Here is a 12,404-nt window from a genome sequence, read left to right as displayed (position 1 = left end):
CTTGAGCAAATCTTACAAAGAGAGACAGACAGATAGTAAAATCTAACTTGCAATCAGGGCATTCTGTAGGATGGGAGGCCATGGAAAGATGGATCTTTTAATATACTACATTCACTTAATCTGTTGATTTTTTTTCCTTAAATGCTCTATTTATTTCTCTACACACACCTGAATATACTCCCTCCCCTCCTCGCAGGTCTGCAGTCTATAAATACTGCAAGGAGCCATGTTTACAGTGACTGGGAGTAAAATTAACTTTCTAAATATACTTTTTTTTTCTAAATGACAGTTCTGTCATGTTTTTGATGGATTAATATCCCTCTGTTCATCAGAATTCAACATCTTTTTAATTTTCAGCATAAATACTCTTCTATCACTATGGAAAGGGACAAATCTTCCTTAGAATGACCAGGTTTTAGAAATAATCATGTTTTGTTGTTTACTGTAGTGTACACAGCCCAAGAACAACATGGTTTTTGTTTCTACACTTCAAAGGGAACTATTGTTTAAGCAGCAGAAATATCTCCTGAAAATACTTGCAATCCAGCCCCTGAACGCTTATGTCACTATAATGACAAGCTGATTTTAAAAAATGGACTGAATTGTTTTGGAGTATACAAAGACACAGTTACCAAAGATCACAAATTACTAATGAATACAGGGAATATAAATCCCTGTGACGATAAGATGCTGGGATGCTTTGGGACATGAGCCAAAGCCTGCTGAAATCAAAAGAAAATATTGTGTTTATTTCTCAGCCATCAGATAAGAATGAATTTGGCAATGCCTCTTCAAAGTGGTTCTTGGGAAAAAATGTGTTTGCTGAAAAAGAGAATCGAAGAAAGTATCAGCCCGTCCCCACCCTGAGCTACAATGCTAGAATAAAATATTCCCACTGTGGATTAAGTTCAGGAGCCCCACTGCAAGACACACATTGTATCTCCTGCCAGCCAATTCTGTGTATGTGTACAGACATACAGGTGTTTGTTTATACATCCTTTGTCTAGGATATGTTAGATACGAAAGGTTTCTGAGGCAAGAAGTCATGCTTTTGTAAGTAACTCATCTGCCATGATCTCAGTGAGGCTCTGCTGATGTCCATCAGCTGAAGGTCTGGTGCTGGGGGGTCCCGATTTCAGTTTGAAGGTCCTTGGGAATCTCACATTCGCTGTGTTTCTCCCTTTGGTGAACAGGCAGTTACCCACGACTGATCCTGCAGTTTGAGCTGAGGAGAAACATCCTTTATTTCATTTTGGAGACCTATGTGCCATCTACTCTGCTTGTCATGTTGTCCTGGGTTTCTTTTTGGATCACCCTGGATTCAGTACCTGCCCGGACCTGCATTGGTGAGTTGCTGCCTGAGGGAGGGAGAAGAGTTCGGCAGGGAAGGGGAGCCTCCGATGGCAGGGTAGATGGTAGCTTTCTTGAGTTCTCTGCCGCTGTTCACGTTCCGCTTTTACTGGTGGCAGGGCTAGGTTAGCAGCAGGAAGCGTGGAAGAGATTCTGTGCCTGGTGTACTTGCGACTCCCCCCCGAGCTGTGTACAGCCAAGGCTCCTGTTAGCCTCGCAGTAGAGGACAGAGCAAGCATTCCTTGTTCCGGGCTTTGGTGGAGGGAGATTATTTACTTTTAACTGAAAGTATGAAAAGTGGGAGCCAGTTGTTAAAGGCATGGAGAGCCTCTGCAAAGCCAGTAGTTAGTGCTACAACAGCAATTCAGCTGATGGATGACTTGGATCTGCTAAATGGTGCTGCGCTGTTTTTGTATAGCAGTAGAGGGTGGCACCATGTACCTTCTATTGGGTATGCGGACAGAGGATAGGCCAAGTCTTTTCCTAAGTGTCTGTAAGAGAAGGTCTTTCCTTTTTGCTTTCCAAGGTGTAACGACAGTGCTTTCCATGACAACTCTGATGATCGGCTCACGAAGTTCACTCTCAAAAACCAACTGCTTCATTAAGGCCATTGATGTTTACCTTGGCATCTGCTTCAGCTTCATCTTTGGTGCCCTCGTGGAATATGCAGTGGCTCACTACAGCTCCTCGCAGAAATGTACAGCTAAAACACCTCAGGAGGTAATGTCTGATCTACCTTCATAAAACTAGTTATCTCAGATCAACACTAATTAGTCCTTCATTAACTGAATAAGACCAGTAGTCTTCCTGCTATGGGTACAGCTAACATCTGCTTCTCCTAATTGTCTCTAAATGTAAGGGTTTTTTGTGCTACAGATGCAATAGCAGTGATCACAAATAGCCCTAGATCCACAGTGAATTGTTCAAAGTGATCTGCTTTAGTGGCAGAAATTAAATATTCCAGTATGACTGTAGCTTGGTCGTTATCAAGGGTCCAAATCCTGTCAGGAGGAGAAGAGCTATCCCACATCCCTGGTGAGTTCCTCACCTCTTACCGTGTAGACGTGAAGGCAGACTGATGTCTTGCAGAAGATGAACAGTGGGTTGCTCAGTGACATCAAGAATGAGACTTGTTCAAAGAACTCAAGATCTCTTTGAACACAGTATGGAAACAGGCATCTCTGGGACTCCGAGCACTTTCAAAATTAGGCAGCAGCGGGAAGGCTGGTTTGCACACTGGTTTTTTGGTGAACATGTATGAAGCTGTGTGCTTGTATCTTCATCCATACGGTCTCTTAATGGATGAGCACTCTTCTTCTACAGGAGAGGCCAAACCCTGTAACTGAATACTCTTGTTTCTTAGGGGCCTGCAAATGAACTTACTAAAGAAATGGAAGAAGTCAACATCGCTAACATCTTCAACAGCTCCATTGCCAGCTACAAACGGAAAATCAGTTTTACAAGTATTGAGATTTCGAGTGACAATATTAACTGCAGTGACTTGACCATGAAAACTCATGAGAAAATCAAACGTGTCTTGAGAAACAAAATGCACAAAATTATCGGTTATTTCACAATTCAGAACCCCAGCAATGTAGACCACTACTCCAAATTGCTTTTTCCATTGTTTTTTATGTTGGTCAATGTGTTTTATTGGGCTTATTATTTATATTTTTAGTAGAAACAGATTGCGTTGTTCTCCCACTCCGGTAGGAGAGGGATCCTGCCAGCGAGCCTCTAGGTATCTGACCTCAGTGAATCCGCCGTGGACAAAATGCTCTGTTGTGATTCCTGAGGTATGGAGCAGAACAGCGTGTGGGGTACGTTAGATGCAAAGCCTTTGTGCTTCAGCAGTAGTGACATTGACTCTGGACACTTGCTTGTTCAGCTGAGTGGCTCTGCTGGGCCCTTGTGCTTGTACTGGCTCTCTGTTCCAGCATGCAGCCTCTCCTCTGGCCAGGGATGGGTGCACAGGACTGCATGTGGCAGGCCACGGACTACTAGAGGCAGCAAAATTATCCTGGTAACCTGGAGTAGGTTGGAACCTTCTAGTTTCTAAGAGGATGTAAAATTATAGATGATGTTCTTTGTTTGCAAGAGATAACAGCAACAGAGGGACCATGACGGCTGACTCAATAGCTCCTCTGTTCAAGGAAGTGAACCCAAAGGCATCAGTGTGCTGTGCATAGAGGAAGGGCTCCCGTGCGTGGCGCTTCCTTGTCCTGGGGATGCTGCAGTGCCAGAGCAGTGATTTCAGTGCTGCTGGCAGCGGCGCGGTTGTGTGCCTCGCTGTTTGTAATGCCTGGCTGACTCACTGAAGTAATCCTCGCTTGCTGAAGTTACCCATCCCTGAGACAGGTGGAGGGGCTCTTTGTTGGTAGAGCTGTGTTTTTTCGGAGATTTGGGAGCAGGAACTACAGGCAGCAGAACTGTTTTGTAATCCCTCTACTACTCTTACTGTTGTGCTGTTTGCTGTTGTGCTGGAGTTGAGCAGATTCTGCTATCTCCCTGTCTTCCTCACAAATAGATTCCTCTTCACCCTGGAGAGTGCCTTATGAGCAGCTCTTGTTCCTTGCCAGCCGTAAACAAGAGCGGCCAATTTCTTGTCCCCTGTTTGTATGGCTCTGCAGCTGCGGTGAGTCAGCAGTGCTGCTGGGGAAAAAAACCATGCATGGGGAGCCAGGGTACGATGATCCAAATCAATCTTTTACTCTCTATTTAAGGCTGAAAAAAACACTAAGTTTCTGCAGCAATTCATGTTCTAAGTGGGCTATGGAGACTGCCAGTTGGCTTTACTCATTCGGCAACTAGCAGGACTGAGAGCTCCGTTACAGACGTAAGTTAAATACGTGGTGCACGCTTCAAACACTGAATCTTTGGGAACCAAATGGCATTTGGTGCTATGTATCTTTAGGCTACTGGATTTTAAAATGAATGTTTTATGGCAGATTTTTTTTCCCTCTTTTTAGTCTATGCAACTTTCATAAATTTGAGGGTGTAATCCCGCAGTTCCGTAGGCAAAACCATAATTGCCTGCACTGGCTGCTAGTCAGCAGGAGTTTTGGCTGAGTGAGGCCTCTCAGCATGTAGTTCATGTTACAGCCTCACACATGCAGTGGGACTTGCTATAGAAGGTGGGCAAAGCACATCAAACTATAGATTTTTTTTTACTTTAATAACTTTTTATTGAACCACTCCAACACACTATATTGTGAAGGATCTGAGCCACATATTCATAAATCATAGATTTTACAAAGAGCAGCACAAAAAGACAAAGGGGAACGAACTGACAATGGCAAGTGAATAAACACAAACTCCAATAATGAAATGTTGGCTTGTATATACTGGCATTTAAACTCCATTCCATAAAATGTAATAAAGTGAATATTGGTGATATGAACACAAACCCCCCAGAGAGATCCTCTATTAAAAAAATCATTGCCTTATTTCTGTGTCAATTTCTTTCTTTAAAACCCAACTAAAATGCCCTTGTGCGTTCTGCACCGGCTGCCAAATATTAATGTTAACAAAAGGATTTTTTTTTTTGTAGCAGAACAGGTGGGAGTTGCCACTCTCAATGCTTGCTTTCATTAGATGCTGCTTTATTTATTCATTCATTCCTCAGTGGCTTTGAGGTTGCTCAGGACTTGATCTGACTTACACCTCTGTGCAACAAAATGTTGCCCTGGAAAGTGACACCTCAGTCTGCTGCTGTTGAAGGAAGGGAGAGAGAGAGAAAAGGGTTTGGGAAGGAAATTTTTTTCAGATAGCTTAGGGTATTATTATTAAAGAACAGTTGGGGTGGCCAGAGGAAGATATTTTGATCTAACATCAGAAACCTTTAATATCTAGAAAGTGTTGGCTCCTGATTTATTTGCTTTTACAGACCATTTTTGCTGCTAGTGATGGACTTCACCACTTTGTAAGTAATACACTTTACATGACTGTCTCCCTAACATAGTCCTGCTGTAACACAAGATCTTCACTTGGTGGTCCTGAGACCACGTCAGTGGTCAAATCAATTCTCAGTGAGGATCAGATACCAAAAATAAAAGACAAACTAAGCAAGCCTCCATCCTACTGCAGGTACATCAGGCATGTCAGAGGGACCAAAGTTAAGTTTAGCTATTACACGTTCTCAAGTGAACCAAGTCTGCTTAGCCTCACTGGTGTCCTGGAGCAGCCCAGTGCCATGACTGCTGTTGCTGTGGTCCCACACATGCCTGGCAGAGGGCAGTGACAGATGAGCATCACAAGCCCACATACGTTCTTCAAAGGGGTCAGGATGATGCGCTGCATAATCCTGTCCCTTTCAGGTGTTGTCTAGCACCACTAAATTCAAGAAAAGGTATTTTCGTGTTCTGAAAGGTGTGGAGCACAGAGCAGCTTCTGTGTTGCTGGTGTGCAAAGATAAGAGCCGGTACCTTGACAGGCATTGAACTGGAAATCCTCCACAAAGGACTGGCATGTAACAGGTACGCTGCAGGTGAGAGCAAAGCTGCAGGTAAGTGCTGCACACAGGCTCTGGTTTGCCTCAGGCATCAGTCTTGTGTATGCTGTGTAGGGAGCAGGAAGGATTTCTGAGCAGCAGCCCACGCTCTGAAAGAGCTCTGGGCTCCAGGCTGATCATTCCTCAGCTGAGAGATGTTTCACCTCCCCCTGACCACATCTGCCCTACAGCACTGAGGGAACTTGACAGTACAGCTCTGGAAGAGCCACAAGACCCAAGAGTCACCCTTAATGTTTACTATTCCACCATGGTGCCAGTTTGTTTGTGCTCTTAACCAAATGCACATGTATGGAGGAAAAGACTGACCTGATTTTTAGAGATGATTCTGCTTCACTGTGATGGCCTGGTTTGCTGTAACCTTTCCTTGCATGCGTTTCCCACAGCTGCAACTTCTAGAATCTTTGTAAGAACATGTGTGCACTCTAAGTCTTTGCAGAGAAATGTTTGTGTATTACCACGGATGGATAGTGAGCAGCAGTCAGGCAATGTGGGTAACGTGAGGAGCTTTCAAGTGATGCAAATACCTGTATCTGGTGCAACCCAGAGGAACATAAAGCCTTGTAATATGCTACGTAGAGTTGCCCTACCTAGCACGGACCAAAAGCAGTCTAGCCATGGCAGCATAAAACAATTTGGTAATTCATTTACTAGTTTAAAATATAAAGCTGCTGCACTACAGAGGAGAGGGCTAACCCAGGCTATCACAGACTGTGCAGTCCTTCTCTAGAGCTAACACAAGGATGTCTGAGTGTAACAGCGAGTGACAGATATGCAGTGCCTTTTAGCACATCCCAACATCATCCTGCTTCCTTCCGTGTCCCCCAGCCTTGTTTTTTCCCCTGACACTTGTACCCACTTCATCCCAGCGCAAGCAGGTCCTGTGCTGCAGCAGCCACCAGCTTGAGCTCAGAGGGTGTTATTTCTCATTTTTAGGAAGATGAAGGGTTCAGCTCAGGAATCCTATTGTTTCAGAGCATGTGGTTTACATTATGATTTCTAAAAGGTATTTATTTGTGTATGCAAACACTACCATCTGCTGCAAGGAATACTTTGCGTTTTTAAAATGTTAATTCCATCTCAAACCTACACATTGAACTGGTAGCAGAAATCACTCTTACTTGCTTATAGCATTTAGTATTACAGCACAGAGCAAGCCAGAAAGTCCTGCCTTGTAAAGACTGTTTAGTGTTGGTAATTATCACAGGTGTTCTCTAAGTTCTCACCGAAATAACTTTTCTGTTCATTGATGACTAAAAGCATTTTTAAATTATGATCTGTTATTACACTTGGGATCAGACAATGGGCTTCTTGTTAATCTGAGGTGAGTACTCAATCAATAATAAATAATTTTATATATTTTTCCTTTCTCCTTTTCCTTTTGAGATCTGTGTCCTAAACTATAGTTTTTCTGAAAGTTTCTATGCTTTGGAACTTTTTAATTGTCTTACTTGCTCAGGTCAGCACTTCAACAAAAGAATTCAATATTGAACTGCAAGTTGCTTTGTTTGGGCACGTGAGTCTGTGTTACATCTAATTTTCTTGGCTGGATTAATACAGATACATATAAGTACAAACAAAAAATCCTTATTTTCAGAGTATTCACGCAGCTAGCATTTGGGTGATCATCTCTGCTGATGAACTAAATGAACAGATAAGTTATGATTTGTGAGCTGAGAAAAAGAAAACAAAATTAATTCTAGGTATGAATGGCCTTTTCCTCCCCTTTTTCCCCCAAAAGGAAGGCCTTTGTGTGACACCAGCGTACTGCACAGAGAGATCCCAGATCCCAAGCAAAGGTGTGCTGAGGTCCTGACTCCTTCCTTTGCAGGGACAGCACTTCAGCTGGGTCCCTGTGCAGCTGTGTCTGCTGAGCACTGCGCTGTCTGGAGGCAGCACTGGGACCGCGCCCCGCTGGAGGTGCATGAAGCAGCCCTTCCCTCTTTATTTCCCAGCATGTTGTGGGCTCGTATTGCCAGTCGTGCTGTGAGTAGTGTCAGTCACGCTGCACAGGCCCTCTGTTTACGCGCACCTCTACCTGAGGAGGGGTTTGGAGGGAAGTGGCCTGCACTTGTTTCCATGTTGTTTTTAGTTCCATTATATTATAAAACATGGTGATTTTTAATAATTTAGTGTTCTATTATGTTTTATTCCATTGAGAGACCCAGAAAACAAATCCCAAACTTCAGAGAACATGGAATTAAAGCTCTGAAGGTAGGGTCAGACCATGCAGGTGGCTCTGATCATGGCTGTAGGACCCAGTTTACCCACCTGAAATGTCTTTTAAAAAAAAAAAATATCGGGATTTATTTTTTTTCTTCCCCCCAGGGAGAAAATAAGTTTGGTTTTGCACTACCAGTTCAGCTTTCCCAGGAGATATCCTGCTGTTTTCATTTGACTTTCCCTGCAGTCCACAAAGCCTAGCTCTAAAGCCTGCAAAGGAGCAGGTCTGCCTTCCCATCGTGCTGTGGTATAGGAGAGGAGTCAGTCACAATTATGCAGTCATGTCTTACAAGACATTGTCCTTTTCACTCTACTGATACAATGAGCAATCCCCTTCTGCAGCATCAGTGGATGCTGTAAACTGGCATTTTCTATAAGCTCCAGTGTTCACCTGTAGGAAGGCCTCTTCAATGCAGATTTAGATTCATGTCCGTTATCATCAAATGTAATCACAAATGTAAGACCAGACCAGCTGTTCAAGACAGAGCTTGTGCTCTCAGACATCTCCTTTAGCACAAGTAGGTCAGCATTTCATGCAAAAGCATTATGGCTTTCAGTGCCTGCAAGATGTTTGCGCTCAGTATCTCTAGCTGCTCTGCGGCTAGAACAAACAGACTTCTAAGAGTGTTTCATCAGCCTCAACTAAAAAAAAAATATCTGACATACGCCCCGCTGGACAGGGACAAAGACCATTTGCCCTGCCAACTCAAACAGGAAGCCAGCTAAGCAAAAAGGGCTGGGTAAAATCCTGAGCCCATTTAGGTTAATGAGAGTCTGGCTATTGATTTAAATGGACTCGGGCTTTTATGCATGCTTCTTAATTCATGCATGTTTTTCACTCCTATTCCCTCACTTAACACTCTGTCCAGCTTTCATACCTTTTGTTAGGAACAGGCATGCAAAGCTAAGAGCTACCATGGATGAACTACCCACCTTATTGCAACCCCCAGAGGTAAAGGGGCCAGGACTAGCCCTGGACTACTAAGAGTTGGCAAATCCAGCTCAGAGCCCTGCTCCAGCCTGGCCCTGAGGCTGTAAGCATTAATGAAGGGCCCTTTGTGGGGCTGTGCTGGTGCAGAACCTCTGAGGTGAGTGTCCCTGAGGCCTGCGTGGCTGAGGCAGATGCAGCAGGGTGCAATATTTCCCCAGGTACTCCTGAGGAGTGAGAAGCAGCAGGAAGGAAGGGCCTTGCTAGAAAGGTTGAGACCAAATTCTTCCCATCTGCACTTCCCTTCTTGGGTTTACAACACACGTGAGCTTTATCTGGCTGCTGTTCAGATGCTGGGGAAGGGAGGCCTTCGGTTTGGCCCTGGCTCTGAGCATTAGTGCTTTGTTTGTGGCTCCCAGCACTACTGATCTCCATGTAATGACTCCCCGAGGGGGTCTTGCTTTCTAGGAACTCACTATGCAGCAGTCCAGGAGAGAAACTAGGCGAGGACTCATCTGTGGAAGAAGGGAGAAGAGCAAGCCAGCCATACAGTACATCAGACCTGTGGGTCAGTAGACAATGCAGAGTCCAGAGCACAGCAGGAATCGAGCAGCAAGGGGCAATGCCTGTGCTCCCAGACCTTCTTCCCAGTGGTAAGTGCTGCCCCTTCTGAGTTCGTCGCAGGCTTTGCTTTCTGTGCTTACTCACACCAAAGCCTCCTCTTGTCATCTCCCACACCTTCTTACCTTCTGCTGCTGCCTGCCGACCTCACAGGTGCCCACGCTGCCCCAGATCAAAGCCCCAGCAAAGCATCCCCTTGTCACACACAACCTGCACCATCCCTTCTGAAGCTGAAAGAAAATCCCTGAAGTTCCCTCTCTGTGCCTGATTTCCTGGCTGCTTTTAGGGACAGGTAGTTTTTGCTAATGAGACTTTCCATTATAAAGTTTCCATTGCTTTGGAAAATATTAACTTTGCTGGGCAGATCAAACAGGCCCTGCAGTTATAGTTAGAATATCCTAAAGATTTAGTTCCCGGTAATAACAGTGCTAAACCACAGCATCGCCAGAGGCAAAAGCTGTATTATTTGAAATGAAACTTCTCATAAATATCCAGCTATAAAGTAATTTTGTATCAGCTGCTCTTATATAAACTGGACAAGGCAAACTGTTCTATCCATCAACATTAAGGCTGCCAAGCAAAATAACTCTGTATTCACTTCTGCAAGTTCCAGAGAGCTCCCTCTCTATTAGACTTTCCCAGCAAACACTGTGGCTTTCTCTTTTAAAGAGCTTTTCTGGCACAGGCAACTTAGCATCACCAGTGTCATCTTCGGGCTTCAAGCTTCCTGTGCATCCCCTCACTGTCTCTCTGATGGGAAACAGATGGACAGGTATGCACAAACACAGCTGGCCCTCAGTGGCCACTGGCCACAGCTAATACTACCTTCCTAGTCTTTGTTAGGACAAAGCACCTCAAAATATTGCCTAGGGCCAACACCATGTTTGTTTGTTTTTTCCTTCCAGTCCCTCTCCAACTGCCTGGAGCACGTTCATTGCAGGTCAGTGATGAGCACCACGCTAGTCTTCAAACACCCTGCTGAAGGTAGGAGCTGCAGCCGAGGCAGGTGAGAAGAGCAGAGGGCTCACACAGACACCGCCTTTCCCAGGTGACAGGGGTAAGTCCTGGGACAGGCTGGGCATACCAGGGCTGCATCTCTACCTCCCACCCTCCCTGCTCACTGCCTCAAGGGCCCCCTGCCCATTGCCCCACTGCTGTCCCCGGGCCTGCAGCTGGCAGGATGTGTAAGATGTGCCTTTCCTGTGCTCTTCCGTTTTGTCTGCTTTTGTGTGGGGAGGGTTGGTAGGTTTTCTGGTGTCTCTGAAGCTCCGCTGTACCTGATAGCCCTACTGTCTCACTGTTGATGTCGACAGCACCTGCCTTTGATGCACGAGTTGAACTCCGTACTGAACTGCAGCATCTGCTGCAATAAAACTTGACACCTGAAAACAGTGAAAACACTGAGGTCTGTACAAAACGTGGAGGCTTTCTTTTAGCCCTAAGATTAAGGTGGGCAAACCTTTGTGCCTGCCACTCTCCCTCAAGAGAGGAGAGGAATGGCGCTGGCTATAGCTTCTATCTTTTATTTGTGATTAAAGCATCTGGAGAAAGATTAAAACAAACAACTAAGATTTGCAGGGCTGGAAATGTGGGCAAGAAACATGGGGAAATGCTCTTATGATACTTCATGTGCAGGTTTCCTCACTACAACTCACTTTTCAAAAGAATGGCTTTAGAAAAATGCTTGATTGCCTACTGCTGATTCCCTAAATGTTTCCCTATCCCTTTCCTGTTATAGGGCAGGAGGTTCGGCTGTTTCTGAGCAAACCTGCAAAGCTTTCAGAAGTTTGGTTTTCTTAAAACATAGCAGAGAAGTGAGGTAGACCTGAACCCTTGAAATATCTGGAAGGAAAATTAACTTGTGTAAAGGATTTTTCAGACTTATTTGTGTGAAAAGGAGTCAATGAGGCTATATTAATCAAACCCGAGCATTTTGTACTAGAGCAGTGCTAGCAGGTTTCTTTTTGTCACTGCAAGTCGAACTTTGAATGCCTACAGTCACCAACAATGATGATGCTAAAACATGAAACAGCAAAGAATCTGTAGGCAGCTACTGCTACAGATAGGTCTAGGATGAGTCAACAAAAGCCTAGCCAAAGCCTTCGATGAAAATAATCAGCCATCAGGAAGGAGACGTTCATTTTCTTTCTTTTTTGGTAACTGAGATGTAAGAATTAAAAAAAAATAAATTAAAATAAACAAAAATAATGATTCCCATTTTAACCTTGCAAAGAAAATAATTAAAATATATACGTTACATTATTAAAATATGCAAAATTTATAATTTAATTATACAATTACACAGCCTTATAGTCTAATAGCCCCACTGTATTTTGCATATTAGTGAACAATTGCTTTCTTAAAGCTCACAGTAGAATCATTTACTTGATGCTGGAGAATAAGTTAATTACGGATCTCCTGCCCTTGATTAATGGATTTAATAATGATGTTACAGTAGAATTAACCTATACTTCATGTGCTTACAGCACTAATGATGAGATTCATGAAAGCAATGTGTCAGCAAATACGATTGGCACCAAAAAAGAACATACTTGGAGATTCCAGGATTGCCCACACCACTGCTGGTCAGCACTTCTGATGCAAACCCACAAATGGCATCCAAACACTTCTGCCTCATTGGTCATTAGTTTCCACTACTTGCCCCTTATTTTTACAAAAATAAACAATGAAGCTCAATTCTTGATACTGTGGGAGAAAAATTATCCTAAGAGGTTGGTATAGTATCAGGTAATGCTTTATAGGGCTTATACACAA

General features: G+C 44.0%; 1 protein-coding gene and 1 long non-coding RNA gene across 14 annotated transcripts in view; one reads left to right on the top strand and one right to left on the bottom strand.

Annotated features, from left to right (window-relative positions):
* GABRP (gamma-aminobutyric acid type A receptor subunit pi) overlaps positions 1–10,686 on the top strand; it is a 42,471-nt gene extending 31,785 nt beyond the window's left edge. For 12 of the 13 annotated variants that reach the window (XM_080554779.1, XM_080554780.1, XM_080554776.1 and 9 more), the window contains 3 exons: positions 1,194–1,346; positions 1,877–2,070; positions 2,714–10,686. In XM_080554779.1, coding sequence (XP_080410905.1) covers positions 1,194–1,346; positions 1,877–2,070; positions 2,714–3,028 — 662 coding nt within the window. In that variant the 3' untranslated portion in view covers positions 3,029–10,686. The remainder of the gene's footprint in view (positions 1–1,193; positions 1,347–1,876; positions 2,071–2,713) is intronic. The other variant, XR_013939122.1, reaches the window with a different exon arrangement.
* LOC308177464 overlaps positions 1–12,404 on the bottom strand; it is a 29,256-nt gene that overhangs the window by 7,291 nt on the left and 9,561 nt on the right. The gene's annotated exons all lie outside the window — the stretch shown is intronic.

The sequence above is a fragment of the Anser brachyrhynchus genome (genome assembly GCF_964034855.1).
Source record: "Anser brachyrhynchus genome assembly, chromosome: 14".
In the NCBI taxonomy this organism is placed as follows: Eukaryota; Metazoa; Chordata; class Aves; order Anseriformes; family Anatidae; genus Anser; species Anser brachyrhynchus.
Note: the sequence above shows the minus strand (reverse complement) of the source record. Positions and strands in the feature narration are given on the sequence as shown.